This window comes from Macaca mulatta, chromosome 11 (genome assembly GCF_049350105.2).
Source record: "Macaca mulatta isolate MMU2019108-1 chromosome 11, T2T-MMU8v2.0, whole genome shotgun sequence".
In the NCBI taxonomy this organism is placed as follows: domain Eukaryota; kingdom Metazoa; phylum Chordata; class Mammalia; order Primates; family Cercopithecidae; genus Macaca; species Macaca mulatta.
In genome coordinates, this window is record NC_133416.1 from 58,242,971 (window position 1) to 58,261,762 (window position 18,792).

The window sequence follows — 18,792 nt, forward strand, 5'->3', positions numbered from 1 at the left end:
CTCTTCTCTTCCGCTTCCCTTGCTGTGAAGATGGCGCTCTCCAGGGTGTGCTGGGCTCGGTTGGCTGTGTGGGGCTCGGCAGTCACCCCTGGACATTTTTTCACCCGGAGGCTGCAACTTGGTCGCTCTGGCCTGGCTTGGGGGGCCCCTCGGTGAGGGTCCTGTAGCAAGAAAAGCATTTTTGACGTTCAGGTTCTTTCAGTGTCTCAACCTTGCTTGCATTCTGTCTCTCAATTCTCAGAGTTCCACGCCTTGGCCCAGGAATTTTTATTCTTCTGCTCAAGATTCAAACTCCAATCCCCACTAGTGACCTGGCTTCCTGACCCTCTCTACTCTCAGTGCCCCATATTGTCTGCTCTCCCCGCGTGTCCTGAGCTCATCTTTCAGCCTCACTTTTTCGGCTCAGGTTTTACCGCTACTATCTTGATTCCACCTCTCTCTGACTTAGCCTGTAGTTCAAATTGTCCCACAGGCATTACATTTTCTCCAGAGTCATGCCCTGAGTTCGTTTCCTGCCTGGCCTTTGCCTGATTTGTGTTTCACAGTCTGAATGCCTATCTCTTCTTGACCCCAAGACCGTCCTTGGATTTCAGAAGTGTCAAGCTTGGGATACATTCTCCGAGACTCCTGCTTTACATTAGGGACTCAAGGCGTGAGGGAGCTTCTAGGACTGGTTCCCAGATAGTCTTTTTGATCTTCCTTGTAGGTCTTCAAAGCTTCACCTTTCTCCAAAGGCAGATGTGAAGAACTTGATGTCTTACGTGGTAACCAAGACAAAAGCAATTAATGGGAAATACCATCGTTTCTTGGGTCGTCATTTCCCCCGCTTCTATGTCCTGTACACAATCTTCATGAAAGGTAAAACGAAACTACATAGAAATTCCTGAATCAGCTTTTGGGCAGGGTCAAAGAGTTAGCATGAATAAGATCATTTGCAGGTTCTGCTATGGGGATGTGAGCCGAGATATCGTATATTTCATAAATGACTGCGCCTTAAGCTAATTCTTATAAATTAGCACTTCTTGAAAATGTTTCTAGAAAGATGTTACGAGAAACAACTTATGACAGCAACATGAGGGAGGGAGAATATAGGTATGTTCTCCTACTTTCTTAACCACACACCTGGCTATGGTAAAAAATTTTTGTCCTGCACAGGGCAGGGATCTGTGGCTGTACAGACCTGCCCTGTGATTTATCAGTTGACTTACCCATAGGAAAATGAGGTCTAACCCTTGTTACGAATCTATATTAGGTAGTATGTTGTAGTGGCAGTAGCACTTCATAATACTTGGTTTCCAAATGTTTTGGTTCAAATCAGAGATCCTTAGTTACTAGGAGATAATATGTATCGTGTCAAGTGTCTACTCTGGAGCCAGATTGCCTGATTCAAATCCCTGCTCATCACTGTGTGATTGGACTAATTAATTAATCTCTTGGTTTTCTTATGTGAAAAATGGGAGTAATGGAACCTACCTATTTATCACATGGTTGTGAAGATTTTAAAAATTGATACATGTAAAGTATGTAGAACAGGTCCTGATCCCTAGTAAGTGCCAAATAAATGTTAGGTTATTTTCATCTAAATGTTAGGTAACAATATTATAGGTTGGTGCAAAATAATTGAGGCTTTTGTCTTTCAGTGGCAAAAACCACAATTGCTTTTGCACCAAACCTATAGTATGCTCTATGCTTCTATCATAACATTATAATAAACTACATTGCCAAATCTGAACATTATCATAATTATTACTAGCTTCATGGACTTGAAAAATTACTTATCCTTAATATGTAAAGTAGAGATAAAATTGGCTGCTTTTTCTGTTCTCGTGTAGATAAATAGGATCAAATGAGAAAAAGGGATGAAAGCATTTGTGTTTGTTTTTAAACCTTTTATTATTTATTTATTATTTTTTGAGAGTCTCACCCTGTCACCCAGGCTGGAGTGCAATGGCATGATCTCGGTTCACTGCAACCTCTGCCTCCCAGGTTCAAGCAATTCTCCTGCCTCAGCCTCCCAAGTAGCTGGGAATACAGGCACCTGCCACCACACCTGGCTAATTTTTGTATTTTTAGTAGAGACGGGGTTTCATCATATTGGCCAGGCTGGTCTCAAACTCCTGACTGTGTGATCCGCCTGCCTTGGCCTCCTGAAGTGCTGGGATTACAGGCGTGAGCCACCGCGCCGGCCAACTATTATGGAAATTTTTAAACATACACAAAGGTAGAGAGAATAGTGTAACGAACTTCCATGTATTCACCTCACTTCATTATCATAACTCATGGCTGCCAATCTTCATTTATATACTTGCCTTATGTATTATTTTGAAGACAATCGATACATCATATAATGACATGTAAATCATTGATAAATATGAAAGCATTTAAAAAATAGATGCAAGAGGCCGGGCGCGGTGGCTCATGCCTGTAATCCCAGCACGTTGGGAGGCCGAGGCGGGCAGATCACCTGAGGTCGGGAGTTTGAGACCAGCCTGACCAACGTGGAGAAACCCTGTCTCTACTAAAAATACAAAATTAGCTGGGCGTGGTGGCACATGTCTGTAATCCCAGCTACTAGGGAGGCTGAGGCAGAAGAATCACTTGAACCTGGGAGGCAGAGGTTGCGCTGAGCTGAGATCGTGCCATTGCACTCCAGCCTGGGCAACAAGAGCGAAACTTCATCTCAAAGAAAAAAAAAATAGATGCAAGAATTTTCATAGAATGAAGATTTAAAATGTAATCATAGAAATATATTGAACTAAACTACTTTTAAAAGTGTTCTAGGCTGGGCATGGTGGCTCACGCCTTAATCCCAGCACTTTGGGAGGCCAAGGCGGGCAGATCATGAGGTCAGGAGTTTGAGACCATCCTGGCCAACATGGTGAAACCCTGTCTCTACTAAAAATACAAAAATTAGCCAGGTATGGTGATGGGCACCTATAATCCCTGCTACTTGGGAGACTGAGGCAGGGGAATTTCTTGAACTCAGGAGGCGGAGGTTGCAGTGAGCCGAGATTGCACCACTGCACTCCAGCCTGGGCGACAGAGCAAGACTCCGTCTCAAAAAAAAAAAAAAAGGTGTTCCAGGCCGGGCGCAGTGACTCATACCTGTAATCCCTGCACTTTGGGAGGCCAAGGCAGGTGGATTGCTTGAGGTCAGGAGTTCGAGACCAGCCTGTCCACATGGTGAAACCCCATCTCTACTAAAAATGCAAAAATTAGCCAGGCGTGGTGGCACACACCTGTAATCCCAACTACTTGGGAAGCTGAGGCAGGAGAATTGCATAAACCTGGGAGGTGGAGGTTGCAGTGGGCCGAAATTGTACCACTGCACTCCAGCCTGGGCAACAGAGTGAGATTCCATCTCAAAAAAAAAAAAAGAAAAAAAAAGTTCCAGAAACGTGGCTGGGGAATACATAGGGTTAATTTAGCAAGACCTTCTGAAGTTAGGGAGCTTGATTTTTCAAAAGGAGTGACCAATGAAACAGAAGAGGGAGACCATCCCATAGCAGATTATAGAAGCCAAACTTAGCTAGAAGAGAGGCGATGTGCTAGGGGAGAAGAGGTTGAGAAAAGAGATTCGGGTTGACCTCAAGAGTTTCAAGTTACCTAGTTTAAAGCTTTGAATATTGTTGGGGAGGGGTGAGAGTGTTTGCATGTGATTGAACATGGAGTAGGAAGCTGTGGTTAAGATTTAAACTGGGATGACATCACACTCTGTCCTCTACTTTAATGAGGCAGGATTGCAGATGTTATGGGCTGATGCCAAAAAGGCTAGAAGAATAAAGACAAATATGTGGAAGCACAATATAAAGTTTCATCAACTTCCATACCGGGAGATGGAGCATTTGAGACAGGTATGGGCCAGGGGCAGATATCCAGAAGTTCATGGTGAGGTAATTATATTTAATCAAGATCTCAAGGTTTTTTCTTTCATTTGTTGTTCACCACTGATCAAGCTTTTACCCTTTGCCATGAGAACAAAATACTGAACTGAATGAGGCATCAGATCATTTGTAAGAATTGGGTTCATCCAGAGTTGTAGCCCTCCATAGCAAGAGCTCCACAGAATTTCTGGCACACTTTCTGAATGAAAGTTGTAAACACTAAAATCTAATTAGTTTCTGAACATATAAAAGTCTGCAAGGGGGCCAGGTGCGGTGGCTAACGCCTGTAATCCCAGCACTTTGGGAGGCTGAGGCAGGCAGATCACGAGGTTGGGAGTTCAAGACCAGCCTGGCCAACATAGTGAAACCCCGTCTCTACTAAAAGTACAAAAATTAGCTGGGTGTGGTGGTGGGCGCCTGTAATCCCAGCTACTCGGGAGGCTGAGGCAGGAGAATTGTTTGAACCTTGGAGGCGGAGGTTGCAGTGAGCCAAGATCAGGCCATTGCACTCCAGCCTGGGCGACAGGCCAAGACTGTCTCAACAAAAAAAAGTCCTCAAGGGCAGTCAGACACGGTGGCTCAAGCCTGTAATCACAGCATTTTGAGAGACTGAGGTGGGCAGATCACCTGAGATCAGGAGTTTGAGACCAGCCTGGCCAACATGGTGAAACCCCATCTCTACTAAAAATACAAAAATTAGCTGGGCATGGTGGCGGGCGTCTGTAGTCCCAGCTACTCGGGAGACTGAGGCAGAAGAATTGCTTGAACCTGGGAGGTGGAGGTTGCAGTGAGCAAAGATCATGCCACTGTACTCCAGCCTGGGTGATAAGAGCAAAACTCCATCTCAAAAAAAAAAAAAAAAAAAATGGTCTGCAAAGATCCAAAGGGCAGCATGAAAGTAGTATTTGGTGGTGACTTGATGGGTTGTTTTGAAGCTGAGAATAAGAATCTAGGACCCATTCCGCAGATGAGGAAGAATTCACTGAAGGATTTGGTATAATGTCAGGCTCTGTACTAGACATTATTTGGGATACAAAAGTAGATAAGTCAGAGGTTTTGTCCTCAAGGAACTAACTATCCAGAAGTAAACAGAAATAAAGTTGGGGACCACATGCAGTGGCTCATGCCTGTCATCCTAGCACTTTGGGAGGCCAAGGCGGACAGATCGCTGGAGGTCAGGAGATTGATACCAGCTTGTCCAACATGGTGAAATACTGTCTCAACTAAAAATACAAAAGTTAGCCTGGAGTGGTGCTCATGCCTATAATCCCAGCTACTCAGCTGACTGAGGCAGGAGGATCACTTGAACCCAGGAGGCAGAGGTTGCAGTGAGCTGGGATCACACCACTGCCCTCCAGCCTGGGTGACAGAGCAAGACTCCGTCTCAAAAAGAAAAAGAAATAAATTTGGTCCTTTTTCTGGGCTGTAACAGAAGTTTACTGTACAGTGGGGTGGAGGGATTGTCTGTTGTATTAACTTATTTGGGTTAAAACTGCATCTGTGTTTATTTCTGCTTAGTTCCGCCAAGACGTCACCAAGTGTCTTTTCCTAGGTATTATTTCCATTCCACCTTTTGCCAACTACCTGGTCTTCTTGCTAATGTGAGTATAGACTTCCATCTCCCCAACATCTTGAAGATGTATCAATTTTTTAAAATTAATAATTACTTTAAACAGAACTTTTCATTTCAGAAGCTAGGTAGAGGTTATCAAACTTCTGCTCCAATCTTCTCATTATTCCAGGGTTCATAAAAGCCACTTAGGAAGACCTTGGTTACTGGAACACATCACATCTAGAAGTGTAGATGGCCTAGACTCTCCCTATCTCTTAGCTGCCCTGAGTCATGTGAAATAGATAGTGACCTTCTCCATCATCCCTAGAGGCAACAACTCAATCCCCGAGAGAGAGCACTTTTAGACTAATTTCTTTAGAAAAAAAAGTACATTTTGTATTCTGATAACATATTTTTATTACTTCATATCCAAAAATGACATTTCTAAACTGTGATCTTGCATGTCATTCATTATCTATTGCTGTATAACAAATAACCTCAAAGCTTAATAGCATAAAACAATAGTATAAATCATTTTCATGATTTTGTAGGTCCAGAATTAGGGCAGTGCTCAGGTGGGCGGTTGATTTCTGTCTTCCATGTAGGGTTGACAGAGGTCCCTTAGTGATATTTAGCTGCTGAATGGACTAGTCTGGAAGGTCCAAGATCACTCTTATGTCTGGTGCCCTGGCAGGGATGGCTACATGGCTAGAACTGTGAACCAGAGTGCCCAGATGTGGCTTCTTCAGTATGGCAGTCTCAGGATAGTGGGACTTCTAACTTGGGAGCTCAGGGCTCCAAGAGTGAGGGATTCTACTAGTGAGTAAGAATCTACATGACTTTATAACCTTGTCTTGAAAGTCACATAGACTCACTGCTGCTCTGTCCTATTGATTGAATCAGTCACCTAGAATGAAAAAAGGGGAGGATGTAGACCTCAGCTGTCCATAAGATGAGTGCCAGAGAATTTGAGGTCATGTTTTAAAACCACCAAACATGTAGATAAATGAATTAAAAAACAAATCGTGGCCAGGTGCACGCCTGTAATCCCAGCACTTTGGGAGGCTGAGGCGGGCAGATAATGAGGTCAGGAGATTGAGACCTTCCTGGCTAACACAGTGAAACCCCGTCTCTACTAAAAATACAAAATATTAGCTGGGCTTGGTGGCACACGCTTGTAATCCCAGCTACTCGGGAGGCTGAAGCGGTAGAATCGCTTGAACCCAGGAGACAGAGATCGCACCACTGCAGCCCAGCTTGGGTGACAGAGTGAGACTTTGTCTCAAAACAACAACAACAACAACAACAACAAATCGATTGCCTTTTACATACTGTGTCCACATAAGGACTGTGCTATAGTTAGATTGTCAACATCACATACAGTGTCCAGGTCAGTCTGCAACTCTGTCCAAAGTATGCTCTTCACATGTTTTAGTTCAAAAAGAGTCATTATGTCTGATTGCTGCATGGCAGGCTATTCTGCTAGTCCTTCCTTTCACATCACATTTCAGTAATGTTGCTTGAAATTGTGCTTCAGTGTATCTTATAAACTTTGGTCTGAGAATCACTTAAGAAAAAGGACTGACTATGGTGGCTCTCACCAGTAATCCCGGCATTTTGGGAGACTGAGTCAGGAAGATTGCTTGAGGCTAGGAGTTCGAGACCACCCTGGGCAATATAGCAAGACCTCGTCTCTGCAAAAAAATTAGAAACTTAGCCAGGCATGGTGGCCTGTGCCTGTGGTCCCAGCTACTCAGTAGGCTGTGGTGGGACGATTGCCTAGTCTAGGAGATTGAGTCTGCAGTGAGCTGTGATCATGCCACTGCACTCTAGCCTCGGTGACAGGGGACCCTGTCTCTTAAAAAAAAAAAATTAAAAAAGAAAAAGAACACTGAGGTACGGAAAGAATGTCTTCATCTCTTCTTCCTAGTATTCATGTCTACCAAATGCTTTCTTTGGCTTCCTCTGAAAGAAGCCAGTTTCAGCAAGTGAGTTTGTGATTCTTTCTCCTTTCAGGTACCTGTTTCCCAGGCAACTACTGATCAGGCATTTCTGGACCCCAAAACAACAAACTGATTTCTTAGATATCTATCATGCTTTCCGGAAGCGATCCCACCCAGAAATTATTAGTTATTTAGAAAAGGTCATCCCTCTCATTTCTGATGCAGGACTCCGGTGGCATCTGACAGATCTGTGCACCAAGGTATTCCTGCAGTTAACCCTTCCTACAAATGTGGAATCTTGTTAGATTCAGTGTGCACTAAAACTAGGTGAGAGGGGTAGTTAGGACTTTCCTAACATCTACCAATCTCTTACCTCTTCCAAGATACAGCGTGGTACCCACCCAGCAATACATGATATCTTGGCTTTGAGAGAGTGTTTCTCTAACCATCCTCTGGGCGTGAACCAACTCCAGGCTTTGCACGTGGTGAGCACTTTGAGGGCTTCTCTTTTCCGTAGCATCACCATGTTTCAGATATTTGCTTGAGCTCATACTATTTGCCTTTCCCCTCCTATGTGGTTGTGTTACAGAAAGCCTTGAGCCGGGCCATGCTTCTCACATCTTACCTGCCTCCTCCTTTGTTGAGACATCGTTTGAAGACTCGTACAACTGTGATTCACCAACTGGACAAGGCTTTGGCAAAGCTGGGGATTGGCCAGCTGACTGCTCAGGAAGTAAAATCGGTAAGAGCTTGATTGCAACATCAACCCTCAACCCTTGGTGTGCTTTCCAGCCTACAGCAGGCCAGAGATTTACAGGGGCTTCTTGTCTTGTTTGTTACATGGAACCCAACTTGTTTATTCTCTCACTTCATTTATCTATTTATGATTTTTATTTATTTATTTTGAGACAGGGTCTCATTCTGTTGCCCAGGCTAGATAGAGTACAGTGGCACAGTCTTGGCTCACTGCAACCTCTGCCTCCCGGTTCCAGTGATTCTCCCACTTCAGCCTCCCAAGTAGCTGGATTACAGGTGTGGTGTGCGCCATCACGCCCAGCTATTTTTTTGTATTTTTAGTAGAGATGGTTTCACCATGTTTGCCAGACTGGTCTTAAACCCCTGGCCTCAAGTGATCCATCCACCCAAAGTGCTGAGACTACAGATATGAGCTACTGCACCCAACCTGTTTGTTTATTTTTTAGTAGAGATGGGGTCTCGCTATGTTGACCAAGCTGGTCTTGAACTCCTAGCCTCAAGCAGTCCTCCCATCTTGGCCTCCCAAAGTGCTGGGAATACAACCGTGAACCACTGTGCCCGACCTTTTTAAAAATTATTTTTTAATTAGCCAGGAGTGGTGGCACATGCCTGTAATCCCAGCTACTTGGGCGGCTGAGACATGAGAATTGCTTGAACCCAGGAGGTGGATTGCAGTGAGCCAAGATCGCACTGGGTGACAGAGTGAGACTCTGTCTCAAAAAAAAACCAAAAAAACAAATAAAATTATTTTTTATTTTTGTAGAGACAGTGTCTCACTTTGTTGCCCAGGCTGGTCTTGAACTCCTGGGCTCAAGTGATCCTCCTGCCTTAGCCATTCAAAGTGTTGGGATTACAGGCATGAGGCACTGCACCCAGCTTCTCATCTCATTTCTGTGTCTTTTTTCTCAATAAACTTAGCTAGGGGGAAGGAATTGCCCACAGTAATTTTGGTTTGTATTTCTTCTAGCACTTCAGAAAGCAAGGATACTGCAGTTTAGACTTACTATTTTAGATTATATAGGACTCTTTGCTTGTCATCTTGTCCATCACTAGTTTTCAAATTGCCATGAGGAAAGGCTTCTTGTGGGAATAAGATTGTAACTTTTTTTTTTTTTTTTTTGAGACAGAGTCTCGCTCTGTTGCCCAGGCTGGAGTGCAGTGGCATGATCTTGGCTCACTGCAGCCTCCGCCTCCCAGGTTGCAGTGATTCTTCTGCCTCAGCCTCCCGTGTAGCTGGGACTACAGGTGTGCACCACCACGCCTGGCTAATTTTCGTATTTTTTAGTGGAGACGGGGTTTCACCATATTGGCCAGGCTGGTCTCAAACTCCTGACCTTGTGATCTGCCTACCTCGGCCTCCCAAAGTGCTGGGATTACAGGCGTGAGCCACCGTGCCCAGGGAGATTGTAACTTATTTAAAGGAGATTTAGGATTGTTTGTGGATTTCCATTTCCTTGGCATAATCACTCTGATTATTAAAGACCATTTCTCTTCTGAGCGGTATAGGCTTGTTATCTCCGTGGCCTGAATTCTACACATATTGGTGAAGATAGGTGTCGAACTTGGCTGGGAGAATGGCTGCAGATTTCCTGCAGCCTGAAAGGTAAAACACATTTCTGTGGTTATACCAGTAAAATCTAAGCCACTTTTATAATTCTGAGGTCATTTTGGAGTTAATTATGGAGTACTGTGAGACATACTGATTGAAAGGGCACAAACTCACATGCCTGCTGCATGCCCGGCAGGTAATGAAGTAGGCCATAAGAGAAGAGGGAGTAGTGGGGATGTGGGAACATAAGAGTGAATGCATGCTAGTGTGAATCAATTTTCCAACCTTGGCACTTTCTTGTGGGGGGATATCCTGTGCTTTTTTTTTTTTTTTTTTTTTGAGACAGAGTTTTACTCTTGTTGCCCAGGCTGGAGTGCAATGGTGCAATCTCAGCTCACTGTAACCTCCGCCTCCTGGGTTCAATTGATTCTCCCGTCTCAGCCTCCCGAGTAGCTGGGATTACAGGCATGCACCACCACGCCCGGCTAATTTCATTTTTTTTTTTTTTTTTTTTTGAGATGGAGTCTTGCTCTGTCACCCAGGCTGGAGTGCAGTGGCCGGATCTCAGCTCACTGCAAGCTCCTCCTCTCGGGTTCACGCCATTCTCCTGCCTCAGCCTCCCGAGTAGCTGGGACTACAGGCACCCGCCACTTCGCCCGGCTAGTTTTTTGTATTTTTTAGTAGAGACGGGGTTTCACCGTGTTAGCCAGGTTGGTCTCGATCTCCTGACCTCGTGATCCGCCCGTCTCGGCCTCCCAAAGTGCTGGGATTACAGGCTTGAGCCACTGCGCCCGGCCTCGTATTTTTTTTTTTTTTTTTTAGTAGAGACTGGGTTTCTCCATGTTGGTCAGGCTGGTCTCAAACTCCTGACCTCAGGTGATCCGCTGGCCTCGGCCTCCCAAAGTGTTGGGATTACTGGTGTGAGCCACCATGCCCGGCATATCCTGTTCTTATAGGTATTTATTATAGCAGTATCTCTAGCCTCTCTCCACTAGATGCCAGTAGCACCCCTTCACCCGCAGCTGTCACAACCAAAAATGTCTCCAGACATTGCCACATGTCCTGGGGGTGGGGAGGAGAGAGGCAGGACTGTCCCTGTTGAGAAGTACTGGTCTAAAGGCATTGAAACTCAAAACAAAAACAGTCTACTGACCAAACACAAAGCATATGAGGGTATGTATTAGGCTTATTGGCTCCTTGTTTAGGGTGGGTCTTGATGTGGTCTGGGCCTTTGGATGTTAGGGTAGGCCTCCTAATCTTGAAGCTGAGAAATGTCCGTAGAGCAGCAACTTCTACTAGAACAATCCCAAGGTGACTGGTGTTTAGTACCATTACCATCTCTGAAGTTTCTACTGCAGTCACATGAGAAATAGAGGATGAGTTGATATGAATATATAGTAGAAGGAAAGGAAGGCATGCATGCAGGGGCTGAAACAAAGGGGAACTTTGAGAAAAATAGCTTCTTCATTCCACCCCTCCCTGTACTTGGCTTCCTGCCTCCAGGCTCAAGCCATATATAACAAGGCAGTTATAAGGCAGAGTGTTCCCAAGCCAAACCACTAACACTGTGGTGTTTTCAGAAACTGAGCTGTCTCTCTTGCTGCACAACGTGGTCCTGCTCTCCACCAACTACCTTGGGACAAGGCGCTGAGTGAACCATGGAGCGGATGGCGTTGTCCTGCAGTCGCATAGTACCGCAGTGCAGGAACAAACAGCACTTGCCAGCGAAGTCTGTGTGCACTGTTAAGTGTGTGGGAGGGAGAGAGAGGAGCAGGGGCCATGGGCTTCACAGCATGGCACACGTGGGAACTGCAGACATTCCCTTCACAGCTAGAACTGAAACACACCCTCTTGTCAGGGGTGGCCCATGTGAGGTGTCATCCCGTCCCCCTCATAATTACTAATAGCTGGAACTGGCAGCAGCCTTTACTGGGCTTTTACTGTGATGTGTTCAGTTCATGTCCTGGGAAGTCCGCTTTTGCCCCAAGTGGGAATCCTTATTTGGCTAAGGACTGATCCACTTCCATGTTACTTACATCTGTGGGTTTTTGTTGTTGCTGGTAGAGAATTTGTGGCTGGCGAGAACAGCATTTCTTTGGCCAGAGCACTCGTGTCCATGCATGTACTTCAGTGTTTCCCTCCGTCCTTTCTGATATGACCAAAAATCCAGTTGTTCTTTGTCCCCCTCACTGGCATGGGCTAACCACTTGTTTTTCAAACCCTTTGAACACCTTGACTTTTTTTTGATGGGTAACTTGCAGGAATATTCTATTGGAAAAGATAACAGGAAGTACAAGTGGTTCTTGACCCCTTCCTCAATGTTTCTAGCCTTCACTCTCCATTGTCTTTTCCGGGCTGTATTACACCCCCTGTGGATCTTCAGCGCTTTGCTGCCTCCACTGTGATGCAGCAATCCAACTGTAACTGACAGTGGCTGCCTTCTTTGGGCCATGGATCACACCTGTAAGGTACTAATTATTGCCCAGCCTGGGGAGATCAGGAGAGGTCTGCATCGAGTTAGTAAGTTGGGTTTAGCTTTTGTGTGTGCATCAGTGACTTATAGTTCTGTAATAACGTACTGTAAATGCATGAAGCACTGTTTTTAAACCCAAGTAAAGACTGCTTGAAACCTGTTGATGGAAATGACTCATGCATACTCTAATCATTTTGCTGAGTCTCCTTTTACAAGACTGACGTAACCTAACAAGTGGGGATTTAATTGGTTGGAATAGAACCTTCTGATGGGATGGAAGTTTTGCCGAAACTGATTTGAAGTTGATCTCCTTGCTGGACACTTTAAGATGGTAACAAGGAAAAGAGAATTTCATATAGTTAATGGAATGAGAAAATGGGAGCCCAGAGTAGGGACAGGGCAAAGCTCCAACAGACACAAGCAAGGCCTGCTTCAGCTGAACAGGTACACAAGGGCATATGACCAATCCAGCTCTTGGTAGTCCAAAGAGAATATTCTATTTTTCCATCATAAAATGTTTCTATTGTTAACATTAATTCCTAACTGACCTAATTAGTTTTATAACGAAGCTGGAGAAGCATCCTTTTTCTAACAAGTAACTGAATTGTGGCCTGCCGAGACAAAGAGTAACACACCATTCTTTTGAATATTTCTTTAATATTACATTTAAATATTCTCTTTAAATACAGCATTATCACAATGTAAAGAACCTAAAGGGGAGAAAATTATTTTCAGAGAACCAGACAAGCTTTGGATTCACATTGAAAATACTACCTGTGTACAGTATGTGAGAAAGGAAATTGGAAAATAGTAAGAGTTGTGGTGAGAAGACTCATTTATCTAGGCCTAGACTGGGGCTGAAGCTGCCTGCTTCTGTGATCAGAGGCCTAGCTTTCCTAGCAACCATGAGCTAGAATTCCGTCCAACTCAGAGAGCACCAGAAGTGAGATGGACTAGGTTGTAGAGAAGGCCTTTTGCTTGACAAGACAGTTAATGCTAAATGTTAATATTTAGCACTCAAAAGTTTGGGATCAGTGTGAATCACAACTGTAGAGTTAATGAAGGGGATAGACTTAGATTAAGAAACGACAGGTTTTCAGAAACATCAATTATCCTATGGGTTGGCAATGAGCTTAATAATTACAGATTCATATTCCTGGTTTGATCCCAAAAGCTAACGTGTTCCTCATCGTGCAGCTGGAATCTACTTCCTAGATTAAGCTGGAGCCTTCCTGCAGAGGCAATGTGCAGACCTCACCCTCCCCTTCTGACACAAACTTTGAAAAAGATTCTTTTCTCCATAAAGCCAAATTCCCAATTAAGCTTCAGTCCTGTGTTTGCAGGTACCAGTCTAAGGTAGGGGAGTCTAGTTCAGTTCTGGATAGCTTCGAGATCTCAGGTACTTAAGACTCTCAACTCATGAGGCTAGGGGATGGGGAGAGATAAGGATTTATGTACTTAAGTTCCCCTCCAAACTAAAACCAAGCAAACACTGGAACAAATAGGAGAGGCAGAATGAACTAAACAATGTATGTGTATTAAATACAAATCCTTTCAGGCTCAGAGTTTAGAGACTTCAGGGGTGAAATGCTTCTGCGACATACATGGTTTCTGTAAGACACCAGGGCCTTAATATCCCACAGAAAAGGCTTTATGAGGAAGATAAGTAGTGTCTCCCCCCAACACAGTTTTTCACTCTTTTGTGTGTGTGGTTAATAAACCATACCAGAAGTAATGTATGGTGTAAAGGATGCTTGAGAAGAATAGTTTTGCTCCCTACTGCCTCCATTTTAGAACAGAGGCAAAGATTGCTAATAAAAGGAAATCAGTGCTGTTCAATGGAGATCTTAGAACATAGGATGAACAGGAACCGTATTCCCCCTGATGTATTTGATTCAGAGGTAAGAACTGAATCAAACTGAATGAGTTCCATTCTATATGCTTCAAAGGTTATAATTAGAACTTGAATCCTTTGGAATCTGGGAATTGCATGTGGCATTTAAGAACTGGCGTGGCTTCCAATTTCTATACATCATCAAGATGGAGGGGTCCAATAAACATTTGCGATTCTTGGACTTGAACTAGAACAGTGTAAGAACTCTCTAACCTGGTATGTTGAAAACAACCATGAGGGTAGATACAGGAAAAAAAAGAACAAAAACTGGTTGGTGACCTTAAGATTGCCACATCCTACATTCCACTAAAGCTCAGATCTCACAAAGAGGGAAAAACCTGGGTGAAAAAACAAGCACAGCACAAATATGTCATCTTTCCAAATAGCAAGCAGTCTGTTCCCGCTGCCTCCTTTGGCCAGTTAATGCTCCACATAGGCCTCCTGTGGGATGGGTGAGCCCCAGCCGAAAGCTGCCTGACAGTGCTAGTATCAGATAGGTACAGAAGGCTCAGGCTCTTTATAGCACATCCCCAGCCAATCCAGCTCTTTTTCTCCAAAGGAAAAAGGATGGAGGGAAAAAAAGACATAGACAAGTTTAACTCTAGTACTTAAGAACATGTGGAAGAAACAATTCAAGTTACAGACCAGGAATCCCCAGTGTGGGGAACAGGTCGGAGAACACCAAACATGTCAAATATTAACCTATTTACCAAATAGGGGATTGAAGGAAGGCAGGTTAAATTTTTGTAAATCCTGGAGATTTTGTACAGAAGCAGAGACCCTTCCACTCCCTCCTCCCGAGACTCGACCAGGTGACTTTCTAGTCTGAAGTATTATGACACACCAAAATGGGGTATCAGAATAGCCACCGAGAAGAATGAGCTTGTACTTTGCCTGGGGCTTGGGAGAGAAGGAGCTTTGCCGTGTTCTTCAAATTCTTATGTTCTGGTCCCTACAGAAAGACTAGCTGCTTGAGTTACCCAGCTTCTCCTGTGAGATCCTAGTTCTTTGTTCCAGTGGCCCAGAAAGCTCAGTGTTCAGCACTATGCAGCTTTCTCTGCCCCAGGATCCCCAGATCAAGCTGGGGCTGGTCTCCTTGGTACTGTTTCCCTTTTAAAAAATACTCAAACAATCCTTTCCCACCCATTCCCCAAAGACCCCAATAAAATAACATGGGAGCAGCAGCTGCTTCTACAGTTTTGTTTTGAAATGGTGTTAGATAAAATAAGGGAATAAATAGAGAATGGGTAAGAGGAAGGACCTCTAGCCCCCGTCACACTGCCAGAGGGAGTTCTAAGGAAGAATCTTCGGGGGGCCGATCCTCATTCTGCTGGGAGGGCTTCGCCACCCCACAGCCCTCTTCATTGTCCGTGCGGAAGGGGAGGCTTGAGGGGGACCAGGAAGGGCGGAAGTCTTCATTTTCAGGCTCCTCAGGGTTACAATCTTCGGGCAGTAGCGCTTCTAGGGTGGGTGTTTTCCCCACCTCTGATTTACAGAGGGCAGTTGGGTCTGTGGAGCTACAAGCCACCAGTGAGGTAACAGGGAGAGAGAAGACATTCAGATCCTTCTCCTTTGGGAAAGAGGCTGAGCCTTCTTCTGTACCAGGCTCTCCTTTCACTCCCAAGACTGGCCTCTGCTCCACTTGATAATAGACCAGGGGCCCACTGTTCAAGTAGGATGGGCTGTTCACCGCTGAGGCAGTTGGGTGGTCTGAGTTCTCGGTAAAACACAGGACAGAGGAGCCTGGGGGCAGCTGAGCCTGGATGAGAATGGGGGCTGTAAGGCCTGGGCACAGCTCTTCGGGGACAGCCAGGGGTTCCTCCAGGATGCACACACCCAGGCTCTCAATGCTCGAGTCCAGGCTGGCACTAGAGCCGCTGGAATCTTCTTCTGCCTTGAGCCGCTCCAGTTCCTCTGCACTCTGCAGGTGCATCACTGCTGTCTCATTCTCAGCAATGAACTCCTGGAAGTCCTGGGTCTCAGAGCCCTGTGCTCCTGTCAGGCTGCAACTGGCAGTGGGGGAGGGCTCCTCATCTGGGGCTGCTGGGCGGCTCACCTGCCGCTTGCTCTCCAGCTCCAGCTTCATAATGGTGTGGAGGTAATGAGTCCGGACCCGGATTGGATTAAATTCAATGCGCCCTGCCATGTTCCCACAGCCATCCCGGGAGCAGCCACATGGAAAGGACATGCGATCCACCTGAGCGGGGACAAGAAGGTTGGGGCAGATGAGACCTACACTCCTAACAATGGAGATAGGAGACATCAGTTGGCAAACAGGCAGTTGGGATTTGAGGTCTCCTTATAAGAAGAAAAGCAACCAATTCAAAGCATAGCATGCAGTGTGAGCTAAGAGAACACTAGATGGTAGTTATCAGACCACTTGCATTTCAATCCCAGCTCAGCCATTAATTAGTGGTGTGACCTCAAGAGAATCATTTATCTCTCTAGGGCTTTGTTTCCTCTTCCAAATAAAAAGTAGACAAAAATCACATCACAGGGTCCTTCCAGATAGAGACCACAGATACTTCTCTGAATGCTGATAGTTTTCACAGAGGAAATTTACAAGCCTCAGAAACTTTTTCAGAACTTAACCTGGTTCACTGAGACAACAAAAGGCTGGACCCAAGCCTATGGCCTTCTGCAATGACAGGCATGGGACAGTGAATGGAAGATCTTGCTACTTCAAAAAAATACATTCTGGGGAAACTAAGCAAATGTGCCTTAGTTTGCTAAGGTGCTAGAACACAGGTTCACACAGTGGCCAATTTTTTAGCTACCTGCTTTATTTTCCCTGAGGGTTGACTAGTTTAGTTCTGAAGCAGTTGCCAAGATAATTAACTTACAGACCAGGGATATCTGGAAAGGAGATGCTTTCTACCTCCTTATCACTTTCGTATTCCAAACGGGAAAAACACATAAACCAAAAATAAAAGGAAAAATTAAAACCACAAGTAAGCAAGTAAGCATGTACAAATCACAATGTCTTTCTATGATACTGACTTACAGAAATCTCCAGTCCAGTTATACCACTTTTTTTTCCTTTGGAGATAGGGTCTTGCTCTGTCGTCCAGGCTGGAGTGCAGTGGTGCCATCATGGCTCACTGCAGCCTGCAGCGATCCTGGGCTCAAGCAACCCTCCCCCTCAGCCTCCTGAGTAGCTGGAACTACAGGCACAAAGCACTACATCTAGCTAATTTAAAAGGTTTTTTTTTTTTTTTTGAGACGGAGTCTAACTCTTGTCACCGAAGCTGCAGTGCAGTAGCATGATCTTGGCTCACTGCAACCTCTGCCTTCTCGGTTCAAGCAATTCTCCTGCCTCAGCCTCCCGAGTAGCTGGGATTACAGGCACCCACTATCACTCCCAGCTAATTTTTGTATTTTTTTGGTAGAGACGGGTTCACCATGTTGGCCAGGCTGGTCTCAAACTCCTGACCTCATGATCCGCCCGCCTCAGCCTCCCAAAGTGCTGGGATTACTGGCATGAGCCACCATGCCAGGCCCTAATTGTTTTTTGTTTGTTTGTTTTTGAGACGGAGTCTCGCTCTGTCGCCCAGGCTGGAGTGCAGTGGCGCGATCTTGGCTCACTGCAAGCTCCACTTCCCGGGTTCACGCTATTCTCCTGCCTCAGCCTCCCAAGTAGCTGGGACTACAGGCGCCCGCCACCACGCCCGGCTAGTTTTATTTTCATATTTTTTAGTAAAGACGGGGTTTCACCATGTTAGCCAGTATGGTCTCGATCTCCTGACCTCGTGATCTACCCGTCTCGGCCTCCCAAAGTGCTGGGATTACAGACTTGAGCCACCGCGCCTGGCCGCCAGGCCCTAATTGTAAAATTTTTTGTAGAAATAGGGTCTCCCGGCCGGGTGCAGTGGCTCACACCTGTAATCTCAGCACTTTGGGAGGCAGAGGCGGGCGGATCACGAGGTCAGGAGATCGAGACCATCCTGGCTAACACGGTGAAACTCCGTCTCTACTAAACTACAAAAAGAAATTAGCCGGGCGTGGTGGCAGGCGCCTGTAGTCCCAGCTACTCGGGAGGCTGAGGCAGGAGAATGGCGTGAACCTGGGAGGCAGAGCTTGCAGTGAGCCGAGATTGCGCCACTGCACTCCAGCCTGGGCGACAGAGCGAGACTCAGTCTCAAAAAAAAGAAAAAAAAAAAAAGAAATAGGGTCTCGCTATGTTGCCCAGCCTGGTCTCAAACTCCTGGGCTCAAGCAGTCCTTCCACCCCAGCCTCCCAAACTGCTAGTTACAGGTGTGAGCCACCATGCCAGGCCCAGCTGCATCAATTCTTAGGACTGTTATCAGGTGTGTGTGTAACAGAATAACTCATTATGGGACTTTGGTCTGAAAAGCAGTATCTGGCCAGATCTACCACAGGTTATTTGTTACCCAGCTAAAAATAAAGGGTTAGGAGAAATCCAATCGCAAGGACTCAACATCTACACCCTCAGTAATTAAGTTCCAGATAAATTTCATTCTTTGGGATGGTATTGTCGTTTTCAACTGAAATGTGTCTTAAACTGTCCCCCATTAGAGGGCCAACAAGGGGCCAGGCACGGTGGCTCATGCCTGTAATCCCAGTACTTCGGGAGGCTGAGGCAGGCAGATCACCTGAGGTCAGGAGTTCAAGACCAGCCTGGCCAACACAATGAAACCCTGTCTCTACTAAAAATACAAAAGTTGGCTGGGCATGGTGGCTCGTGCCTGTAATCCCAGCACTTTGGGAGGCCGAGGCAGTC

At 45.5% G+C, this 18,792-nt stretch overlaps 2 protein-coding genes and 1 long non-coding RNA gene across 56 annotated transcripts in view; 1 reads left to right on the top strand and 2 right to left on the bottom strand.

The window, feature by feature from the left end:
* Positions 1-18,792, top strand: part of LETMD1 (LETM1 domain containing 1) — a 21,352-nt gene continuing 2,560 nt past the window's right edge. Inside the window, exons 1-9 of one of the 39 annotated variants that reach the window (XR_013401092.1) lie at positions 1-152; positions 707-858; positions 3,739-3,854; positions 5,403-5,485; positions 7,453-7,639; positions 7,763-7,864; positions 7,969-8,121; positions 9,634-9,738; positions 11,265-12,327. Coding sequence is in view for 38 of the 39 variants with exons in the window: in XM_077954248.1 (XP_077810374.1) it covers positions 31-152; positions 707-858; positions 3,739-3,893; positions 5,403-5,485; positions 7,453-7,639; positions 7,763-7,864; positions 7,969-8,121; positions 9,642-9,738; positions 11,265-11,335 (1,122 nt within the window). In the remaining variant the exon portion in view is untranslated. Of the gene's footprint in view, positions 193-685; positions 859-1,859; positions 1,943-2,058; positions 2,412-3,272; positions 3,894-5,402; positions 5,486-7,452; positions 7,640-7,762; positions 7,865-7,968; positions 8,122-9,633; positions 9,739-11,264; positions 12,328-18,792 lie in introns of those variants that run through there. The other 38 variants (XM_077954268.1, XM_077954256.1, XM_015151729.3 and 35 more) reach the window with 38 other exon arrangements.
* On the bottom strand, positions 13-3,390 carry LOC144332893 (uncharacterized). Its single transcript, XR_013401093.1, has 2 exons — positions 2,649-3,390; positions 13-1,925 (listed from the first exon to the last, which is right to left on the bottom strand). It is a non-coding gene; the product is annotated as an uncharacterized LOC144332893 (long non-coding RNA).
* Positions 12,798-18,792, bottom strand: part of CSRNP2 (cysteine and serine rich nuclear protein 2) — a 23,669-nt gene continuing 17,674 nt past the window's right edge. For all 16 annotated transcript variants that reach the window (XM_001087186.5, XM_077954240.1, XM_077954246.1 and 13 more), the window contains one exon: positions 12,798-16,248. In XM_001087186.5, coding sequence (XP_001087186.1) covers positions 15,325-16,248 — 924 coding nt within the window. In that variant the 3' untranslated portion in view covers positions 12,798-15,324. The remainder of the gene's footprint in view (positions 16,249-18,792) is intronic.